The sequence below is a fragment of the Hypanus sabinus genome, chromosome 12, assembly GCF_030144855.1.
Source record: "Hypanus sabinus isolate sHypSab1 chromosome 12, sHypSab1.hap1, whole genome shotgun sequence".
NCBI lineage: Eukaryota > Metazoa > Chordata > Chondrichthyes > Myliobatiformes > Dasyatidae > Hypanus > Hypanus sabinus.
The window spans coordinates 101,267,766-101,292,253 of NC_082717.1; the positions used below are offsets into that span (position 1 = coordinate 101,267,766).

At 42.3% G+C, this 24,488-nt stretch overlaps 1 protein-coding gene across 1 annotated transcript in view; it reads right to left on the reverse strand.

The window, feature by feature from the left end:
- rsph3 (radial spoke head 3) overlaps positions 1-24,488 on the reverse strand; it is a 47,748-nt gene that overhangs the window by 15,948 nt on the left and 7,312 nt on the right. The window contains exons 2-4 of the mRNA XM_059986565.1: positions 22,762-22,846; positions 8,832-8,973; positions 537-682 (exon numbers count right to left, since the gene is read on the reverse strand). Coding sequence (XP_059842548.1) covers positions 537-682; positions 8,832-8,973; positions 22,762-22,846 — 373 coding nt within the window. The remainder of the gene's footprint in view (positions 1-536; positions 683-8,831; positions 8,974-22,761; positions 22,847-24,488) is intronic.

The following is a 24,488-nucleotide window of genomic DNA, read 5'->3' on the forward strand; positions in this document are numbered from 1 at the left end:
TAAAGATTACTATAACTAAGTGATTAATAACGATACAGTATATATGAAGAGAAAATTAAAGAAAAGGCGCCAAACTTATCAAAGTCCAAACCACTTCGTGCACAGCCATTGGAGCTCAATTTCTGAAGTCTTCTGGCCACCATTCGATCCCCTCCGAACTCCTCGACTCGCAGCTCAGGACCCTCCGAACTCCTCGACTCTCCAAACAGCTCAGGACCCTCCGAACTCCTCGACTCTCCAAACAGCTCAGGACCCTCCGAGTGGTCAACCAAGCACATCTAGCTTCATCCCCCCCCCGGAGAATCTCCCGGCCTCGGACCCCCCTTTGGGGTCCGATCCTCGCCCAGCTTAGAGCATTGCGTCCTCTCTCTCGACCCCCTCGCGCCGATCTGCCCAAAAGCCCGTCAACAAAAGCTTACAGACTCAGAAGAAAGAACATTAATCCCCATTTGGTTTACAAAGGAATACCATTCTCGTTATCAGTAAATTAGAATTCCTGCTAGTTAACAAAAGGAAGAAACCCCCTTTACACATACCTCTCCATCTTCGATCTGTGTGGCCACATCCTTGCCTGATTTTCCAGGGATAAAAAGGGGTGTTGGAGGTTTATCCAAAAATGCATCTGTTTGAGTATCAACATCGACTTCCTCTATTCGATCGCTGAGTTCTTCCAAGTACAATTCTAATCAGTATAGACATGAAAATTTACTTTAAGTCTTTTATAATGTTAATATTGTTGCAAGCTTAATATTCATACCAGGGCCTGTCTCATCACATCAGTTTTTTCATTCCCTCATGTAGATGTTACTCAATTATCCATTTGTGATTTTGGTTATAACAGGCATCAGAAATGAACCGATCCATGACTTTGACCAACATCAACATGTATACACATCTAGGAGCTATTAGCAAACTTGCACGTTGTTTTTTTACGTCCAGACTACTGGTTGTGGTCATTCTGTGGATGTTCAACACTGAATCAGATCACTACAAGCAGGGGACTGAAGCTCAAATCTGTTTACAAACACCAGATTAAAACAAGTGGAGTTTCTGAGCATGTGAGAGAAAATAGCTGCAAAAGGCATAAGTAAATAAGGAGATGGGGAATTGGATGGATGGGATTGTACTGAAGTAAATTGTGGATAAAAGATTTATTTCGAGAACAACTTAGTCTTCAATAATTTTAAGTTAGCTCATTTGTTCTTATGTGTGGGACCCATCCCAGAAATGGAACGGCCTAGTGAGGTGGAGGGTGAAAAAAGAACTCCCAATGATGCATTAGTAACTCCCACTGACAAACTTTTCAGTCAATGTATCACAAGGTTTGTTACAATACCCTCATGAATATCAGAAATAAGAACGTAAGAAACAGAAGCAGGAATGGCCCATCTGACGCTCTGAGCTTGCTCCACCATTTATCAAGGTCATAGCTGATCTTCTACCTCAGCACCTTTTTCCAGCTCTGGAATATCTGGAAATCTATCAGTCTGCTTTGAAATTAATCACACTCAGTTGTGATCAAGCTTCCAAATAGCCCACCCCTTATTGCCAAATAGTCTCAGGGAAAACATCCCCCTCCCCCAGCCTGGCCTGTTGAGCCTGAGGCTATTTCTCAGCTTTTGATAAAATCTCCTTTTATTCTTCAAACAGTAAGTACTACCAGCCCGATCTTTACAGACCCTCCTATTATGGCAAACTTGGCATCCCGTGTCCACTCTCATGAATATGTACCCCCCTATAGCAAGTACATCTATTCTTGAGTAGGGAGAATAAACTGTACAGGTACTTCAGGTGTAGGCAAAGAACATGGAACAGTACAGCACAGTACAGGCCCTTTGGCCCTTGTTGTTGTGTCAACCTTTTAATCCACTCTAACCCTTTCCTCCTATATAGCCCTCCATTTCTTATGTGCCTATCTAAGAGTCTCTTTAATGTTCTTAATGTATCTACCTCTACCAACATCCCTGAAAGAGTGTTACATATACCACCACTCTGTAAAAAAAACCTTATCTCTGACATCCCCCCCGTATATTCCTCCAATCACCTTAACATTATGTCCCTCGTATCAGCCATTTTCATCCTGTGAAAAGGTCTCTGACTGCCCACTCAATCTATGCCTCATCATCTTGTACACCTCTGTCAAGTCACCTCTCATCCTCCTTTGCTGCAAGGGGAAAAGACCAAGCTTGTTCAACCTACCCTCATTAGAAATGCTCTCTAGTCCAGCCAACATCCTGATAAATCTCTTCTGCTTCCTGTAATGAGGAGACAAGAACTGTACATAATATTCCATGTGGTCTAACGAGGGTTTTAAAGAACTGTAATCTTACTTCACAGCTCTTGAACTCAATCCCCCGACTAATGAAGCCAACACTCCATACGCCTTCTAACAACCCTGTCAACCTGCACAGCTGCTTGGAGGGATCTATGTTTATGGATGCCAAGTTCCCTCTGTTTCTCCCTAGTTCTAAGAATTCTGCAATTAACCCTGTATTTTGCCTTTAATCTTGACTTTCCAAAGTGAATGACTTCACACTTTTCCAGTTAAGCTCCATCTGCCACTTCTCAGCCCAGTTCTGCGCCCTGTCAATATCCTGTTGTAACCTGTGACAACTTTCTACTCTTTCCACAATTTCACCAACATTTGTGTCATCTTCAAATTTACTAACCCACACTTCCACTCCCTCACCAAAGTCATATATAAAATTCAAAAAGACTAGGGATCCCAGAACAGATCACTGGTTACCAACCTCCAGGCAGAAAATGCTCCATCTACAGTCACATACTGATTTCTATGAGCAAGCCAATTCTGAATTCACACAGTCAGGTTTTCCTAGATCCCGTGACTCCTGACTATCCACAATCATACTATACGTTTCCAAATTCTCATAAATCGTGTCCCTATGAATCTTCTCCAATAATTTGCCCACCACTGAAGTCACTGGTCTACAATTCTCAGGGTTTTCCCTACTCTTTTTCTTGAATAAAGGAATAACATTTGTCACCTATTATCATCCAGTACTCCTGTGATCAGTGAGGATGCAAAGATCATCGCTAAAGGTGAAGTAATCTCTTCCTTTGCTTCCCAGAGTAACCTATGGTATATCCCATCCAGCCCTGGGACTTAACTATCCCAATGTCTTTCAAAAATTCCACAACATTCTCTTTCTTAACGTTGACACATTCTAGCATATCAGCCTTTTTTAAGCTGTTCTCACAAACATCAAGGACCCCTCACTGATAAATACTGAAGCAAAATATTCATTAAGGACTTACCCCTATCTCCTTTGACTCCAGAGTCAGGTTTCCTCAACTATCACAGATCTACCCTCACTCTAGTCAGCTCCAATACTTCACATACGTGTAGAATGCCATGAGGTTTTCCTTAATCCTACTCGACAACAACTTCTCATGCCCCCTTCTAGCTCTCCTAAACCCATTCTTCAGCTCCTTCCTGGCTACCTTGCAACTCTCAAGACCCCATCTGGTCCTTGCTTCCTAAACCTTAAGCTTCTTTCTTCCTCTTGACTAGATGCTTCGCATTTCTCTTCAACCATGGTTCCTTCACCCTACCATTCTTTCCTTGCCTCATTAGGACAAACCTATCCAAAATCCTATGCAAGTGCTCCCTAAACAACCTCCACATTTCTATTGTGTATTTCCATGAGTACATCTGTTCCCAATTCACGTTCCCCAAATAGCACCATAAATCCCCCTCCCCCAACTTTCCCAAACTGCAGGCTCCTATCCCTCTCCAATGCCCCATCTCAGAAATGCTCTCCCACAAGAGGTCTGACATCTATCCAGGATCACTCCCTAGTACCAGATCCAGTATGGCCTCTCCTCAAGTTGACTTGCTATGTTCCTATATTGTTGCTATATAGTTCCTCTATTGTGTCAGGAACCTTTCCTGGACACATGTAACAAATTCTACCCCATCTGAACCTTTTGCACTAAGGAAATGCCGATCAATCTTAAGGAAGTTGATATGCATGATAACAACCCTATTATTTTTGCACCTTTTGAAAATCTGCCTCCTGATCTGTTCCTCAGTGTTTCTGTTGCTACTGGAGGTGGGGGGGGGGGGGTCAATAGAAAGCTCCTAATCGACTGGGTGCTCCCTCCCTGTTTCTCACTTCCACAACGTCCTCCCATAGCTGTGATACTACCCCAGATCAGCAATGCCATTCCTCCATCTCTTTTACCTCCCTCCCTGTCCCTTTTGAAGCATCGAAACAGCAGAACATTGGGCAGCCATTTCTGCTTTGTGACAGCCATGTCTTTGTATTAGCCACAATATCATAGTTCCATGCTCTAAGTTCATCACCCTTGTTCCTGGTGTTTCTTGCTTTAAAATGGACCTAAGTCAAACAATCTTTCCGACTACAATTTTGCCCTATCAACTGGCTCTCTTCCTCATAGTCTCTATAAACATTGCATCTATCTGTATAGCACCTAACACTTTGGTTCCCATCCTCCTGCCAAACTAGCTTAAACCATTCCCAACAGCTCTAGCCAATCAAAGATATTATTCCCCTCGTTCAGTTGTAACCCACCCTTTTGTACAAGGTCATGACTTCCCCAGAAGAGCCCCCAATGATCCACAAATCTGAAACCCTGGCCCCTGCACTACTTTCTCAGCCACACATTCACCTGCCTATTCTTACCCTTTCAGCTTCCTCCCTGGATCCCTAATTTCTCTCTTCAGGACTTCATCCCTTTTCCTACCTGTTACTATTGGTACCAACATGTATCATGACTTCTGGCCGCTCACTGTTCCTCTCTAAAATGATGTGGATCAGATCTGAGTCATCCCTGACCCTGGCACCTGGGGGACAACGTACTATCTGGGTGTCTCTTTCACTTCCACAGAATCTCCTGCCTGTTCCCCTAACTATTGAATCCCCTATCACCACTGCACTCCTCTTCTCCCCCCTTCTCTTTGAGCCTCAGTGTCAGAGACACTGTAGCTTGTCAGAGTGTAGCTTGCTCCACCCCTACCAACAGTATCCAAAGCAGCATACTTGTTATCAAGGGGAATGATCACACACGAGTACACTCTGCACTGTCTGATTATTCCCCGTCATTCACCTAACAATCACCCAGCTGCCTACCTCCTGCAACTTAGAGGTGACTACCTGTCTGTAGCTCCTATCTACTGCCTCCTCATTCTTCCTAATGAGCTGTAGCCCATCCAGCTGCAACTCCAGTCCCCTAACTTGATCTGTAAGGAGCTGCAGCTGAATGGAGATATCTCCTGGAACTCCCACATCCGACATGGAGAACACACGTCTGACCCTGGACCCATTCTCACTGCACTAGTTAGGTCTAATAGACAAAGAAAGAAAGTGAAACTAACCAGTATCTTACTGTAACTTTCACTTCTCCTTGCCAAAGCCTCTTTGATCCTACCCTATACAATAAGATTTCCTTACTCCCTGTCATTACCACTTAATTGCCAGCTGCATATATATGTTCACTTTCGCTACCATTTGCTTACCATTTAGCAAATACGTTGTTTTCCTATTTTGTGTAGCAAAAGGAATGACCTCACCTTTTTCAACATTCTATCATACCCACTGTGTTCTTGCTCACCCAGTCAATTTACCCACATATAACTGAAGCTTTCATAGTCACAATCCTGCCAGTTTAGAACTATAGGCAAACATAGAGATATGACAGTTACCTCCCACAGCTAAATCATTGATACAAGATTGTGGGCATCTGGATTGCAAGCACCATCCCACTGGTATGTCACCAGTGATATGTTGTCTCAGAATTATTTGTTTATTCTTGCTTTCTGTCTGACAGCCAGTTCTCAGTCCATGCCATTATATTCCCCTAGTTCTCAATGTTCAGGAACTTCTGAGAAACCAAATGCGCCAGCTCCACCGATATTCCCTTATCCATTCTATTACTCGTATCTTCAGAGAACTCCAGCAAATTAGTCAAACATGATATACCTTTCATAACTCAGTGCTGACTCTGCTCAATCGTAGTATTCTGTTCATCACACTCTACCATTACAACACAGAGTCACTGAGTAATACAGCATGGAAATAGCATGGAGCACCTCACCTAGGTCATCCACCTGAGCAAGTTCTAATGGCCTATGTCTCTCTAAACCTTTCCCATCCATGTTCCTGCCTAAATGTCTTTCAAATTTTGTAATTTTACCCACCTCTACAGCTCATTCCATGTATTCATCACTCTCTGTATGAAAAACTTGCCCCGAGATACCCTTTAAATTTTTCTCATCTTGTTCTAAATCTATGCCTTCAAGTTTTAGACTCCCCTAGCCTGGGAAAAAGGCTGACCATCCACCTTATCTATGTTCTGCATGACCTTCCTTTACCCTTTAGCCTCCTATGCTCCAGAGAAAACAGGCCCAGCCTACCCAGTCTCTCCTAATAACTCAAGCTCTCCAGTCCTGGCAACATCCTTGTGAATCTTTTCTACATCCTCTGTAGTTTAATCACAGCCTTCCTATAGCTAGGCAAACAGAACTACACACACCGCTCCAACTGCCAGCTCACTGATATCTAGTACAGCTGTAACATGATGTCCTAACTCTCTTACCGAGTCCTCTGACCACTGAAGACAACCATGCCAAATGCTTTCTTTACTACCCTGTCTACTCTGTTACCACTTGGGGGGAGCAATGCATTTGTACCCACAAATCTCTCCGTTCTACAACTCTCTCCAGGGTCCTACCATTAGCTGCACATGACCTGTCCAGGCTTAACTCCCCCCAAAAAATGTTCATGATACATTCCAGCTTTTTCCCTACTACTGATGTTAGACTAAAGGGTCAGTAGTTCCCTGTGTACTCTACCCTTCCTTTCTTAAAAAGTGGTGTTATGTTTGCTACACTCCAATTTACAGAAATCAGAGTTAAGGAACAATTCCAGAATCTGTATAACTTTGGAAGGCAATGACTAAAGCATCCACTATATCTACAGTTATCTCCTTCAAAACTCTGGGATATAGATCATCAGGTTGCTTGCATATTAAGTTAGAATCTATAAAAGCAGAGAAGGAGGAAAGGGAAGAATGGAGGAAGAGGACACAGTGGATTTGGAGATCCAGTAATCAAAATCAGTTAATACTGCACCATGATATTTTTCCAGGTCTGAAAATAGTGCTTCATATTACAAAATTCCAATATTAATGAATATAGACACTGCAGATGCTGCTCACAAAATGCATCGATATTTTAAGTTGCTTATCTGTTGTAGTTGGTGAATGTGACACTAGATGGTGGTGTAGCACCTCTTCCAAGGTTCATGCACACTGTACCAGCTCATCTGATCCAGGCTCAGCACAACAATATTTCACATTTACCACATTCCCTGATTACACTTGCTTTTCCACACTTCGGAAACCAAGCTTTGCCAAAGTCAACTTTGGTTCCCAACTCACTGAAATCATCCTCCCTAGCTTTGCTGGTCATCTGAATCCTCCTTAGCTGTCTCTAAGCCTGATTCCAGGATTCCAACTCACAAATCCTCTTAAAATTCAAAACATTCTCTCAAATATTCATAAACTCAGAAATCTCTCCCCAGTGCTTTCAAATCCATCAGGGACCTCAAACGATGGGCATGATCGGAAGTTCCATGCTGTGCTACTCTATGACCTTTAGCACAAGATCTACCTCAACTTCTCCAGTGCTCTTGAGCTTTTCCTTCAACCATTCTGGTTCTAAAACACCCTGATGCTTTTGAAAACGCAGATTTACTACTTCTCTTATAAGACTACCAATTCACAATTAGCTTGGAAATTCTGGTGGTGTCCTTAACAGGAAATCACAATTTACGATGATTCTTCTTACTTCAGGATAAAACAGAGTAATTGTAGGGGCTCTAAATGACATATCCCACTCTCCAGCCCTCCCTGCATCTAATCATGGAAGATAAAACAGTACCGAACAGGAATAGGGCCTTCAGCCCACTATGTCTACGCAGAACATGAAGCCAATTTAAACTAATCCCATCAGCTTGCACGTGGCCTTTATCCTTCTATTCCCTGCCAGTTCATGTATCTGTCTAAACCTCCCTTACATATTGCTACTGGGCCTGTTTTCACCACTTCCCTAGGCAACTGTATTAAATAAATTGCCTCGCAAATCATTAAACATTTTCCCTCTCACCTTTAAGCCTATGCTCCCTAGTATTTCACATGTCTACTCTAACTATGGTTCTCATAATTTCATCAACTTATATCAGGTCCCTTCAGCTCCCAATGGTCCAGAGAAAACAATCTAAGTCTGTCCAACTAGATCTGACAGGATTTTATAGGTTTCAATGAGATCTCCTCACATTCTTCAGTACACCAGAGAACATGGCTCTAAGTCACTCATCTCTACTCATGTCAGGCCTGACATCACCGACTGTCCTTCCTTATCAAATGAGGAGACCAAACTCAGGCTACCAAGGTCCTCTTACAATGAAGGCCATCAGACCATTTGACCTCCTAGTTGCTTTCTGCACAGGAACACTTGTTGTTAGTGGCTGGTGTACAGTGACATCCAAGTCTTGTTGCATCTACTCTTTTTTTCAGTCTGCCCCAAAAACCAAAGAGGATAGATAACTGAAGCTGCCCAATCACCCAACTTGTCTAGATTATATGGCAATGTATTCATCTTGCTCACAGCTGACATCCTTCCCCCTTTCCCCAACAGGATGACTGTGTAAACCTTTGATAATACCAAAGAGTAAACAATCAGGAAACCTGTTAAGAAAGTAAAATCTGTACTTCAAATCATTCTGAAAGAAATTAAAAGCAGTTGCCCAGAACAGTGAGAACAGATACTGTGTTGAACAGATCCCTACCTGTTTGTACCTCGGTGTGTATCCTGCCCTCTATAGGCAGTGGAGTTGTGGCTCGCAGCTGAGCTTTGGCTCGTCTCCTGGCAACAGTCCTCCTCTGCATTTCTTGCTGTCGCTGGATCTCAATAGGGTCAGGCTGGGCTGTCTATTGGTTTGGTAAGATGTGAAAAGTACATGTTTTATGGGTGCTTGTTCTTTTCGAAAATAAACATACCATTAAAATACATATTAAAGAAGCTCAGTGATACTGAACACATCTACAAGCTTGAAAAGCTTTCATCAAACTACTGCATTACCTAACCACTCTCTGATATTAGTCTTTTTTTTTGCACTTGCCTCAAATTGTGCTTTACCCACAATTCACAAACCAAAAGACCTGTGTCAGGAACACCTTTCATTGCAACTATAACCAAGTCACATCAGCCTTTTACAATCTTCAATGGTCACTCAATAAAGCAAAATGTGCACAGAGATGCAGAAATGAAATAGTGCAGCTTTACGGTACAACAGTTCATGCAGCTCACAGCTGCAGTCTCACAACTCCAGAGAAGAAAAGCAGAAAATAGGGAAACACATCTGTGGGAAAGGAAACAGAAACAACATTTCAGGTCCCCGACCCTATGCTGGAACTGGGATGAAGCTAAAATAGAGAACCTGCAGAGAAGACGGTGGGAGATGAAAATTGGCTGCCTCCAGTATCTAATGAAGTGGCCACACAGTGTATGTTTATGAACTTCTGCAGCTGTAGCCCCTCCATTTCAAGGTTCAATGTGTTGTGCATTCAGAGATGCTCTTCTCCACAATACTGTTGTAACTTGTGGTTATTTGAGCTGCTGTCTCCTTCCTGTCAGCCTGAACCAACCTGGCCATTCTCCTCTGACCTCTTTCATTAGCACGGCACTTTTTCCCACAGAACTGACACTCACTGTATTTTTTTTCTTTTGCACCATTCTCTTTAAACTCTACAAATTGCTGTGCATGAAAATCCCAAGAGGTCAGCAGTTTCTGAGAAACTCAAACCACCCCGCCTGGTACCAAAAGTCATTCCACAGTCAAAGTCACTTAGGTCACATTGCTTCCCTATTCTGATGTTTGGTCTGAACAAATGAAACTCTGGACCTTTCCGATGCTTTCTTGTGAAAGAAGGTGGGGTGGCTTTGGGGTTCTAACTTTTTAACTGTCACTCATTCTTTGGGGCACCCTTCTGTTCTTGTGGATGTCTACAAAGACAAAGAATTTCAGGATGTGTATTGTATACACTTCTCTTATATTAAACTATTGAACTATGTCTGCATGCTTTTATGCATTGAGTTGCATGAAGTTGAGTAGAGGGGAAAGCATGACCCAAGAAGGCATTTCAAAGCTTTTTGGTCAACACTTTATTAAAGACTAGAAAGTAGAGTGAACAAGGCAGTCTTTCTCTCTCTCATTTACTACAGCCTAACTCACAGACATATCTTATAGTCCTGCAAGGTGAAACACAAAACTGCATCATCGGCCTCTATCTGCCTGCACCCATTTCACCTTATCTCATTCAATCACAGAAGCTGTCTGATTCATCTTTCCTGCCACCTTCTCAGTAATTTAAAATTGCCATTTTATCTTTGATACGTTGGTTTGCTTCTCTCTGCACAGCTGCTGAGTACTTCCAGCAGTTCCTGCTTTTATTTCATGTTTCCAGGATTCAGTTACCCTTTGTTTGACTTTAACAGTGCTGGAGATTTGGGGTTGGTGCAGATTGTGTGGAGTTTGCACACTCTCACTGAGTTGGTACTCCTTCCCATCACCATCCCAAGGGCTCCATTCCTCCCAGTTCCCAGAGACACGCTGGCAGTTAAATGGTCACTGTAAATCACCACTTGTGTAGGTAGATAGCAAAAAAGATCAAAGGGATCTCTGTGGCTATGTAAATGATTAGTTGCTGAGGGAAAATGAGATTAATGGGACTGGTATGCCGGAAGCCAGCACAGCTCGATGGACTGAATGGATTTCTTCTATGCCATAATAAGGTTAGGCACTGATAGTCCGAATAATATCCGCTAATACTTGCACTCTATGTGGATCTCCTGCCACTGTAATTTTGGCTTCCTATCCTTCTTATATTCATTGTTATAAAGCACAGAAACAGACCCTTCAGCCCAATACACCATGTTGACCAAGTTGTGTACATTGGCTAGTTCTATTTGAATATGTTTGGCCTTTCCCACCCACATACCTTTTAAATGCTGCAACATCAGGGTGCCCAATCTGGGATCCTTGGACTCCTTGCTTAGTGGTATTTGTCCATGGCCAAAAAAAAAGGTTTGACAGCCCCTTCTCTAGCAGCTCATTCCACATAGTCGGCACCAAATACATCACAATTGCCTACTTCACCCTCATGTAAGCAAACAAAACATACAGAAATTACCAGATGGGCTCAATGCCTTTCATGCACACTTTAAAAGGGAGAATAAAACTACACCTGCGTGAATCCCCACAGCATCTGGTGACCCAGTAATCTCTTTCTCAGAGGAACATCTTCCAAGAGGGTGAACCCTCGCGAGGTATCAAGCTCTAATGGTGTACCTGGTAGGGCACTGAAAACCTGTGCTAACCAACTGGCAAAAGTGGTCAATGATATCGTCAATGTGTCACTACTGCAATCGGAAGTTCCCACCTGCTTCAAACGGGCGATAATCATACCGGTACTCAAAAAGACCAGGATGAGCTGCCATAAGGACTATTGCCCAGTGGCACCCACATCTACTGTGGTAAAGTGGTTTAAGAGGTTGATCATGGCCAGAATCAACTCCTGTCTCAGCATGACATGGGTCTGCTGCAATTTGCCTATCGCCACAATAGGTCAACAGTGCATGCAATCTCACTAGCTCTCCACAGCCTTGAACCACCTGGACAACAGTAATAGTTACATTAGGCTACTGTTTATTGAATACAGCTCAGTGTTCAACACAATCATCCCCTCAGTTCCTATCAAGAAGCTCCAAATTTGGGTCTCTGTACCTCTTTCCGTAACTGGATCCTTGACTTCTTCACCAGGAGATCAGAAATAGCATCAACTCCTCAATGACAATCAACACTGGTGCACCTCAAGGATATGTACTTAGCCTAGTGCTCTACTCTCTCTACTCTCACCACTGTGTGGCCAGGCACAGCTCAAACACCATCTATAAACTTGCTGACAACACAACTATTGTTGGCAGAACTTCAGATGGTGATGAGGAGGCGTACGAGAACGAGGTAGATCAGCTGGTTGAGTGGTGTCACAGCAACAACCTTGCACTCAATGTCAATAAGATCAAGAAAATAATTGAAGAAAGTTGAGGGAACACATACCAGTCCTCACTGAGGGATCTGAAGTGGAAAGGGTGAACATTTTCAAGTTCCTGAGTGTCAACATCCCTGAGGATCTATACTCCCAATATATTGACACAATTTCAAAGAAGGTAATATTTCATTAGGAATTTGATGAAAATTGATATGTCACCAAAGACCCTTGCAAGTTTTTACGTATGTACTGTGGAGAACATTCTAACTGGTTGCATTATCGTCTAGTATGGAGGGGCCACTGCACAGAATCGGAAAAAGCTGCAGGAAGTTGTAAACTCAGCCAGCTCCATCATTGGTACTAGCCTTCCCAGTATCCAGGACACCTTCAAAAGGAGATGCCTCAGAATAGTACCATCCATCATTAAGGACCCCATCACCAAGGAAATGTCCTCTTCCCATCGCTACCATCAAGGAAGAGATGCAGGAGCCTGAAGGCATGCACTCATCATTTCAGAAACAGCTTTTTCCCCTTCTCTATCAGATTTCTGAATGGACAATGAAGTCATGCACACTACCTCCGTACTTCTCCCCTCTCTTTTCACACTACTTATTTAATTTAATTTTCTTCTTTTTATACAGATCTTAGGTGCTAAGTTAAAGGACAGTACCTCGAGGGTTGAGATTTCAGAATTGCTACCCATGTTACGAGCTAGTGAGGCCAGACTAGGAAAATTATACATGGCAAAGGAGTTGGTGTAAGATTTTTAGATCATTGGCTCTCTTCCAAGAAAGGTGAGACCTGTACAGACGGGATGGCTTGCACCTGAATTGAAGGGGGACTAATATCCTAATGGGAAGGTTTGTTAATGCTGCCTGGTGGGGTTTAAACTAGAGTTGCAGGGGGATGGGAACCATAGTGCCAGGGTACAGATAGTGGAGAGGCTGTGGAAGCAAATTTTGGTAAGACCCCAGAAAAAGTTAGGAATCAAAAAGTTGAGCATGATGTGATGTCCTGAGATGCCTATATTTCAATGTAAGAAGTATTGTAGGAAAGGTGGATAATACTGCTGAAGATGAACTAGTTGGTTTACAAACAGAGGGGAGGCTATTGATAGGGCAAAATTGCAATCAACAGGATGAGATGCAACATAAAAGGCAGACAAAATCGAAAAGGACGGAAGGTGTTACATTTGAATGCACAAAGCAGAATAAAGTAGATGAATTTGCAGCACAGTTGCAGATTGGAAGGTATGATGTTGTAAGCATGGCTGAAAGATTATAGATGGGAGCTTAATATCCAAGGGTACACATTGTTCCAAAAGGGCAGGCAGGAAGGCAGAGGGGGCAGTGTTGCTCTGTTGGTAAAAAAAAATTAAATCAAGTCATTAGAAAGAAGTGATATAGAGTTATAAGGTGTTGAATCATTTTGGATAGAGCTAAGGAACTGGAAGGGTAAGAAGACCCTGATGGGAGCTCAGTACAGACCCCAAACAGTACTAAGGGTGTGCCCTCCAAGTTACAATAGGAGACAGAAAATCAGAAAATGCACTCCCAAAGGGCAATGTTACAATAGACATGGGGGAGATCAATATGTAGATATATTGGGAAAATCAGGTTGGTGCTGGATTCCAGGAGGGGGAATTTCTAGACCGCCCATGATGGATTTTTAGAACAGATGGTGTTTGAACCCACTAAGGGATCAGCTATTCTGGTTGAGTGTTGTGCAACGAACCAGAATTGATTAGAGAGCTTAAGGTAAAAGAACCCTTAGGAGCAAGTGATCATAAAATGACCAAATTCACCCTGAAATTTGAGAAGCTAGAGTCAGATGTGTAGTATTACTGTGGAGTTAAGGGAAGTAAAAAAGCATGAGAGAGGAGTTGGCCAGAATTGATTAGAAAAGTACACAGGCAGGGATGACAGCAGAGCAGCAATGGCTGGAATTTCTGTAAACAATTCGGAAAGCACAGGATATATACATTCCAAAGAGGAAGAAGTAATCTAAAGGCAAGATGACACAACTGGGGCTAACAAGAGAAGTCAAAGCCAACACAAAAGCCAAAGAGAGGGCATATAGTAGAGGGATTGGGAAGCTTTTAAAAATCAACAGAAGGCAACTCAAAATGTCATTCAGAAGGTAAAGATGGAAGGTAAGCTAGCCAATAATATTAAAGAGGATACCAAAAGTTTCTTCAGATACATGAAGTGTAAAACAGACTGCTGGAAAACGATGCTGGAGAGATAGTAATGAGGGACAAGGAAATGGGGGGCAAATTGAATAAGTATTTTGCATCTGTCTTCATGGTGGAAGACACTAGCAGTATGGTGAAAGTTCCAGGTGTCAGGCATCATGAAGTGTGTGAAGTTGCCATAACATGAGAGAAGGTTCTTGGGAAACTGAAAGGTCTGAATGTAGATAAGTCACCTGGACCAAATGATGTACACTTCAGAGTTCAAAAGAGATGGCTGAATAGATCATAGGGGCATTAGGAATGACCCTTCAGGAACCACTAGGTTCTGGAAGACTGAAAAATTGCAGTTGTCACTCCATTCTTCAAGAAGTGAGAGAGTAAACTATAGGCCAGTTAGTCTGACTTCTCTCAGTGAGATACTGAGGTGCAAAGGGACATGGAAGTCCATGTGCAGGATTCCCTAAAGGTTAATTTGCAGGTTGAGTCTCTGGTGAAGAAGGCAAATGCAATCATAGCATTCATTTCAAGAGGACTAGAATATAAAAGCAAGGACATTATGTTGAGACATTTTAAAGAACTGGTGAGGCCTCACTTGGGGTACTGTGAGCAGTTTTGGCCCCCTATCTTAGGATGTGTTGAAACTGGAGAGGGTACAAAGGAGGTTCACGAAAATGATTCCAGGATTGAATGAATAATTATATGAAGAGCATTTGACGGCTCTGGGCCTGTATTCACTAGAATTCAGAAGAATGAGGGGGTGACCTCATTGAAACTAATTGAATGGTAAAAGGCCTTGAAAGAGTGGATGCGGAGAAGATGTTTCCTTTGGTTGGAGTGCCTAATACCAGAGGGCACAGCCTCAGAATAGAGGGGTGTCCTTTTAACATGGAGATGAGGAGAAATTTCTTTAGCCAGAGAGTAGTGAATCTGTGAAATACTTGCCACAGGCAGCTGTGGAAGCCAAGTCTTTATTTATATTTAAGGCAGAGGTTAATAGATTCTGGATTAGTCAGGGCATGAAGGGATACGGGGAGAAGTTAGAAGATTATGACTGACAGTAAAATTGGATCAGCCATGATGAAATGGCAGAGCAGACTTGACGGGCCAGATGACCTAATTCTGCTCCTATATCTTGTGGTCTTATTATAATTTATAGTTTATTATGTATTGCAATGTACTGTTGCCATAAAACAACAAATTTCAGGACATACGCCAGTGATATTAAACCTGATTCCGATATTCTAACATTCTTTTTATTTGATCCATTTTCTTATATCCATATTCAGAAACTGTCCATTCTCAAACATGGCCAACCAAATGCTAATTTTTAAAAATCATTTTTTCTCTTTCCCTCTGGAAATTAAGCCAAGAGCTTTGCATTCTGCCATTACTTTAGTAATTTACATTATTCACAGACAGTTTTATGCCTCTGTCCCATTCAATTTCATTCTTTCCCATCAATAAGTGAGCAGAATTGAATTTTACTTTGCTGCTTATGTATCCACACTTTAAGTATGTTTACTACTTCATTGCTGTCTTCTTCAATGTAGTATCAGCTCAATGACCTCCAGCTCTTGAGTTTTATTACTCATTGATTAAAGTTTTTAACATTATGAGAGGCATGGATAGAGTAGGCAGGGTCAAAATGTCAAATACTAAAGAGCATGCATTTAAAGTGAGGAGAGGGAAGTTCAAAGAAAAGTTCTTTTTTTACACAGAGATTGCTGAGTTGCTGGAATGTGCTGTCGGGTGGTTGTGGAAGCAAATACAACAGAGACATTCAGAAGTGTTTTAGGTATGTTGATGAATATGCAGAGATGGAGGAATATACATTGGTACAGTAATCTAGAATACTATTCAAGGTTCAAAGTTCAAACAGTACAAGTCCAGTTCACAGGTTCAATGGCAGGGGAGATGTGTGGCCCCGGCTGTTGCAGGGACAAGACTCTTTTGCCATGGGGTCATCTGTTGCAGCCACCCTGGGAAGAAGGCACTGAAGCCGCTGTGAAAGAGAGCTGGACTACGTTCATCTGCGGCTGCACCAGCGTGTGAGGACTGCTGCACCAGTAATCTTCAGGACATGAGATTCAGGGTGTTGCACTATATATATTTTTTGTGACTATTATCTTTTTCTGTTATTGTTAAATGTGCTGCTTTGTGCTGTGTGACTGTTGGTACTGTGTTTTGCACCTTGGCACAGAGGTACCGTGCTTTGTTTGGCCGTATTCATATGTATGACTAAATGACAATTAAACTTGAACTTGAATACAGACATTGTACAGATAGAAAACGTAGAAAATAGGTGCAGGAATAGGCCATTCGGCCCTTCAAGCCAGCACCGCCATTCAGTATGATCATGGCTGATCATCCAACTCAGAACCCTGTATCTGCTTTCTCTCCATACCCCCTGATCCCTTTAGCCACAAGGGCCATATCTACCTACCTCTTAAATTTAGCCAATGAACCGGCCTCAACTGTTTCCTGTGGCAGAGAATTCCACAGATTCACCACTCTGTGTGAAGAAGTTTCTCCTCATCTCCCCTTTATCCTTAAACTGTGACCCCTCATTCTGGACTTCCCCAGAATATAGAAGGGATTAACTTAGTTTAGCATTTAATTAGTTCAGCACATCATCGTGGACTGAAGGGCCTGTTCGTGTGCAACATCAATCTATATTCTACATCCTGAAACTGACAATAAAGGCTTTTAGCACGCTGTCCTTTATCACAAGATGAAAGGTTGAGACATTATGCTGTAATTGTACAGTCATCGTTGAGGCTACGTGTACAGTTTTGGTTACCCTGTCATAGGAAAGAGATGGCGAAACTGGACAGGATGCCAAAGGATTTACAAGGATATTGCCAGGTCTAGAGGGCCTGAGTTATAGGGAGGGGGTGGTCAGGCTGGGTCTTTATTCCCTGGAACAGTGGAGAATTTCAGAAGAACCTATAAAAGTGCTTAAAATTATGACAGCATTGATAAGGTGAATCTAAGAGTCTTTCCCAGGGTAGGGAGTCCACATCTAGGGGACAAAGATTTAGAGTGAGTGGGGAAAGATTTAAAAGGGGCAACTTATTTTTGCCGAGGGTGTTGAATATGAAATGAGCAGCCAGACAAAGTGGCTGACATGACAGGTATAATAGAAATGCTTAAGAAGCAGTTGGATAGGTATATGGGACAGAGAGCCTACAGGGAGATGGGCAAGACACAGGAAATTGGGACTTGCTGGGTTGGCATCATGGCCTCCATAGACTGGGTGGGCTGAAGGATTTTTATCCGTGCTGTATTCCTCTATAACACTATGACTCTATGGCTCTACTGCTTTCTGACAAATAAACCTCAATCAACTTTTTTGTTCTTTGGTGGTATTCTTCACATCTCTTCTGTTCCTGGTCCAGATTAACTCAATACCTTCCATGCTCAATTTGACCAGGGAGGAAGCATTGTGCACCTCCATGTCTCCCGATGATCCTTTGGTCTCAGTGTCTGAAGAAGACATGAGGGCTGACATCAAGAGAGTGAATCTAAGGAAAGCATCCAGTCTGGATGGAGTACCAGGCCGAGTACTGAAGACCTGTGTGAGCAACTGGCTGGTGTATTCACAGGTATCTTCAAGCTCTCGCTCCAGCAGTGTGTGGTACCCACCTGCATCAAGAAGGCTTCAATCGTATCAGTGCCCAAGAAGAATATGGCAACCTGTCTAAATGACTATCACCCAGTGGCACTGACATCCACAGTGATGTAGTGTTTTGAGAGGCTGGTGTTGAAACATATCTGCTCCTGTCTGAGTGGCAACTTGGATCCACTCCAATTCACCTAGCGGAGCAATGGGTTTACAGCAGATGCTATCTTGTTGGCTCTTCACACAACTCTAGAACATCTGGACAGCAAAGACATATACATCAGGATGCTCTTTATTGATTACAGCTCTGTATTTAACACCATCATCCCTTCAAAAATAATGTAAACTCCTGGGCCTCAATACCCCATTGTGCAATTAGATCCAGGATTTCCTTACTTGTAAACACCAGTCAGTCTGTTTGGATTGGCAAAAATATCTTCTCCACAATCTTCATCAGCACACACACAGGAGTACTGCAGGGATGTCTACCTAGCCCCCTGCTCTATATGCTTTACACCTAAGTACAGCTCCAACACCAAATACAAGTTTGCTGATGACACCACTGTTGCGGGCTGTATCAAAGGGGATGACGAATCAGCATACAGGAGGGAGATTGAAAATTTGGTTGAGTGGTGTAATAGCAACAACCTCTCACTCAATGTCAATAAGACCAAGATCTGATAGTAGACTTTAAGAGAGGAAAACCAGAGGTCCATGAGCCAGTAATCACCAGAGGATCAGAGGTGGAGAGGGTGGGTAACTTTAAATTTCTGGGTGTCACTATCTCAGAGGACCTATCTTGGACCCATCATATAACTGTGAAGGAAGCACGACAACGCCTCTACTTCCTCAGGAGTATGCAGAGAATCAGCATGTCATAGCAAACTTCTATAGACGTATGGTGGAATGTGTGCCTACTGGCTGCATTATAGCCTGGTATGGGAACACCTTTGATTGGGAAGTCCTACAAAAGGCAGTGGATTTGGCTCAGTACGTCACAGGTAAAATCCTCCCAACCCTCCCAACCATTGAGTATATCTACACAGAACATTGCTATGGAAAGCAGTACCCATCATCAAAGATCCTCACCACCCACTGCTGCCATCAGGTAGAAGATACAGGAGCCTCAGGACTTGCACCACCACGTTCATGAACAGTTCCTCAACCAACAGGCTCTTGAACAAAAGGGGATAACTAAACTCATTTATCTGTTAGTTCACACTCATTATCTGGTGCTATTTTTATCTGCATTTGCATAGTTTGCATACAGTTTACAGTTCCTGATGTTTACAATTTACAGATACTGCTTGCAATTACTGTTCTAATTTGCTAAGATCTACTGTTCAGATTTGCTAAATACGCTCGTAGAGTAAGAAGATCAGGCTGTAAGTGGAGACACGTATGTACTGATAATAAAATTTACTTTGAACCCAATTCAGAACGTGCATCTACTGTATTTGTCACATGCCTCCTGAGTATTTCATCATTGGTCCTGAATTTTTTTTACCACAATTATACTGCTTTGTACGCATACCTCAATAGGTTAATTAAATATACCCAACAGTTTACAAATCAGAACTTTTTTATAAATTATATTCTCCAACTCTAATTGTTTTTATTATCTGATCTTTTAATAAAGATTCTGAGTCATAACAGTTACTGATGCTTATCTAATTGTCTTCTTTTTTAAGGTAGGAATTGTACAATTTTGTTTATGGCTCCCAGCATTATTCTTTTTTATACAATGTTTATATTCTCTGTTTTGACACAATACAAGGAGCCATAGTTTGTAAGTACATTCCGTATTTCCTTTTGCTCCACTTTAACTTTGTTGTTTGATTCCTGTGCTTGAAAGTTCCTGTTATGTTTTTCACCAAAATCTATGACAGAACACCCTGCCTCAATGTCCCTGCATTTCCAAGCAAAGTCGCTTTCATATCCCAATTCCTCTTAGCTATTTACGCACTGACAGTATACTTATTGTTTTATTTTACATGTTCATACTCTCAATTCATACTTTTACTTTGCTAAACTCATGATACTGCATTTCTTATCCTGCACTGTTTCTGTTTCAAATATATCTTACCTTCATCTTTTTAGCTATTCATTCCCCATTAGTTTATCACCTTTAGTGAAACTTCTTCCACCAAACAGATTTCTCTTTTAAATTCTGCCCACTGTTGTTCTGCCTCTTTGTCAACATCCTCCTCCACAGTTTAAAAGATGGAAGAAAATCTCAGCCTACCTTAAACGCTTATATCTGTGTTCTAGTTTTAAACATGTCTTTAAGCACTAACTATAGAGATTCTTATCTGGAATTACCTGTACTTAGCTGTGAGTAGAATTTTAAATTCAGTCTGTGCACCACCAGTATAGGAAAATTACTCTGGTTGAGATTTTAACTTCCCTAATATTGTTCGTCATCTGCGTAGCTCAAAGGGTTAAGATGGGGTGGAGTTTGTCATGTGTGTTCAGGAAGGTTTCCTGACACAGTTTGTAGATAAGCCAACTAGAGAGAAGGCTGTACTTGATCTGGTATTGGGAAATGAACCTGGTCAGGTGTCAGATCTCTCGGTGGGAGAGCATTTTGGAGGTAGTGACTACAACTCTATCTCATCTCATCTAACTCTAACTCTATCTCTATCTCATCATAGTGCTGGAGAGGGATAGGAGCATACAATTTGGGAAAACATTTAATTGGGGTAGGGGGAAATATGATGCTAGTAGGCAGGAACTTGGAAGCATACATTGGGAGCAGATGTTCTCAGGGAAACGCATGGCAGGAATGTAGCAAATGTTAATGGAATATTTGCATGGAGTTCTGCATAGTGGATGTAGTGTATATGTTCCATAGAGGCAGGGAGAGGATGGTAGGGTTAAGGAACCATGCTATACAAAGAATGTAGAAAATTTAGTTAAGAAGAAAAGCTTACGAAAGGTTCAAGAAACTAGGTACTGTTAAGCCTCGAGAAAATTACAAAGTTGCTAGGAAGGAGCTTAAGAATGGAATTAGGAGAGCCAGAAGGGGACATGAGAAGGCCTTGGTGAGCAGGATTAAGGAAAACCCAAGGCATTCTACAAGTATGTGAAGAGCAAGAGGATAAGACGTGAGAGAATAGGACCAATCAGGTGCAATAGTGGAAATGTGTGCATGGAGTCGGAGGAGGTAGCAGAGGTACTTATGAATACTTTGCTTCAGTATTCACCAGGGAAAAAGACCTTGATAATTGTGGGGATGACTTACAGCAGACTGAAATGCTTAAGCATATAGACATTAAAATTAAGTCACCGGGACTGGATGAGATATACCCCAGGCTACTGGGGGAAACAAGGGAGGAGATTGCTGAGCCTCCTGTGATGATATTTGCATCATCAATAGGGACGGGAGAAGTACTAGAGGGTTGCAAATGTTGTTCCCAAAGGGAGTAGAGATAACCCAGAAAATTATAGTCCAGTGAGTCTTACTTCAGTGGTGGGCAAGTAGTTGGAGAAGATCTTGAGAGGCAGAATTTGGAGAGACATAATCTGATTAGGGATAGTCAGCATGGCTTTGTCAAGGGCAGGTTGTGCCTTATGAGCCTGACTGAATTCTTTGAGGATGTAACAAAACACATTGATGAAGGTAGAGCAGTGGATGTAGTATATATGGATTTAGGCAAGGCTCCTTCAGAAAGTAAGGAGATATGGGATCCAAGGAGACCTTGCTTTGTGGATCCAGAATTGGCTTGCCCACAGAAGGCAAAGGGTGGTTGTAGTTGGGTCATATTCTACATGGAGGCCAATGACTAGTGGTGTTCTGCAGGGATCCATTCTGGGACCCTTCCTCTTTGTAATTTTTATAAATGACCTAGATGAAGAAGTAGAAGGGCGAATTAGTAAGTCTGCTGATGACACAAAGGTTGAGGGTGTTGTGGATAGTCTGGAGAGTTGTCAGACATTACAGCGGGACATAGATAGGATGCAGAACTGGGCTGAGAAGTGGCAGATGGAGTTCAACCCAGATAAGTATGAAGTTGTTCATTTTGGTAGATCAAATTTGCAGATAGAATATAATATTAATGGGAAGACTCTTGGAAATGTGGAGGATCTGAGAGATTTTGGGGTCTGTCTCCATAGGACACTCAAAGCTGCTGTGCAGGATTGACAGGGTTGTTAAGAAGGCGTATGATGTGTTGGCAATTCATTAACCATGGGATTGAGTTCAAGAGCCTTGAGGCAACGTTACAGATATATAAGACCTTGGAGATACCCCACTTGAAGTACTGTGTCAGCTCTGGCCACCTCACTGCAGGATGGATGTGGATACTATAGAGAGAATGCAGAGGAGACTTACAAGGATGTTGCCTGGATTGGAGTGCATAACTTATGAGAATAGGTTGAGTAAACTTGGCCTTTTCTTCTTGGAGTGACAAGAAGATGAGAGGTGATCTGATAGAAGTATACAAGATAATGAGAGGTATTGATCATGTGGACAGCCAGAGGCTTTTTCCGAGGGCTGAAATGGCTAACACGAGGGGGCATAGTTTTAAGGTGCTTTGAAATAAGTACCAAGGGGATGTCGGGGTAAGTTTTTCACACAGAGAGTGGTGGGTGCATGGAATGCACTGCCGGTGGTGGTGGAAGCGGATACAACAGGGTCTTTTAAGAGCCTCTTAGATAGGTATATGGAGCTTAGAAAAATAGAGGGCTATGCTGTAGGGAAATTCTAAGCAATTTCTACAGTAGGTTACATTGTGGGTCAAAGAGCATGTAACGTGCTGTAGATTTCTATGTTCAACGTATGTTCAATTTAATTAAAAATTGACTACTATAATCCTGACTAATAAACTGGAACCATGCTGTATATACTTACCAAAGGGAGTGTGTGCTGTGCATATGTGTTTCCTCGCACCACCCTTCTGTCGTACATGATATTTCCATAATACGCTGTTGTACATCTCAAAAATAAAAGAATAAGTTAGTATGCACTTGTACTATCACATATTTGCTTAATCAGTGCTCAGAATATGTTCTAAACAAAAAGTGCATAAGGGAAACAATTACAGCAGCACGAAAGGACACAGGGTTGAAATAAATGACGACTCAAGGATGATGAGGGAAAACTTCACACCATGCTGGCGAAACCAGCACAGATTTACATTAATGGTAGTAGAGGGACACTAAGTACACGATCAAAGTAAGGTTTCCATGGCAAGAGGTTGAAGACAATCAATTTCAGACTAAGACATGACTTTTGTAAAAGGACAGCAGCTATACTTCATTAGGAGTTTGAAGAGATTTGGCATGTCAACAAATACACTCAAAAACTTCTATAGTTGTACCGTGGAGAGCATTCTGACAGGCTGCATCATTGTCTGGTATGGAGAGGCTACTGCACAGGACCGAAAGAAGCTGCAGAAGGTTGTAAATCTAGTCAGCTCCATCTTGGGCACCAGCCTACAAAGTACCCAGGACATCTTCAGGGAGCGGTATCTCAGAAAGGCAGCGTCCATTACTAAGGACCCCCAGCACCCAGGACATGTCCTTTTCTCACTGTTACCATGAGGTAGGAGATACAGAAGCCTGAAGGCACACACTCAGCGATTCAGGAACAGCTTCTTCCCCTCTGCCATCCGATTCCTAAATGGACATTGAACCCTCAGACACTAGTGCACTTTTTAAATATACAGTATTTCTGTTTATTGCACATTTTAAAATCTATTCAATATACGTATACTGCAACCAATTTATGTATTTATCATTTTTAAAATTTAATTTATTATTATTTCTTTTCTTTTCTTTTGCTAGATTATGTTTTGCATTGAACCGCTGCTGTTAAGTTAACAAATTTCACATCACTTGTGTACAGTTTTGGTCTCCAGGTTTAAGGAAGGACATTCTGGCAATTGAGGAAGTGCAGCGTAGATTCACTAGGTTGATTCCTGGGATGGCAGGGCTGTCTTACGCAGAGAGATTGGAGAGATTGGGCTTGTACACGCTGGAATTGAGGAGATTGAGAGGGGATCTGATTGAAACATTTAAGATTAAAGGATTTGATAGGATTGAGGCAGGAAATATGTTCCAGATGTTGGGAGAGTCCAGTACCAGAGGGCATGGATTGAGAATAAGAGGTCAGTTATTTAAAACAGAGTTGGGGAAGAGCTTCTTCTCCCAGAGAGTTGTGGAGGTGTGGAATGCACTGCCTCGGAAGACGGTGGAGGCCAATTCTCTGGATGCTTTCAAGAAGGAGCTAGATAGATATCTGATGGATAGGGGAATCAAGGGATATGGGGACAAGGCAGGGACTGGGTATTGATAGTGAATGATCAGCCATGATCTCAGAATGGCGGTGCAGACTCGAGGGGCCGAATGGTCTACTTCTGCACCTATTGACTATTGTCTATAATAACCCTGATTCTGGTTTCACAATAAGCTGCGGCTGTCGGGTAGGCAGCTCCAGCTATAAGCTGAACCATAACAATGAGAACCTGGAATGAAAACAGTGTAGAAACAGCTTCTACCTCAACCATAAGACTGTGACCAGGATATAGCCTAAAACCAACTAAAGTAGAAAGACAAGGAGTGGAGAGTCAAAGGAAA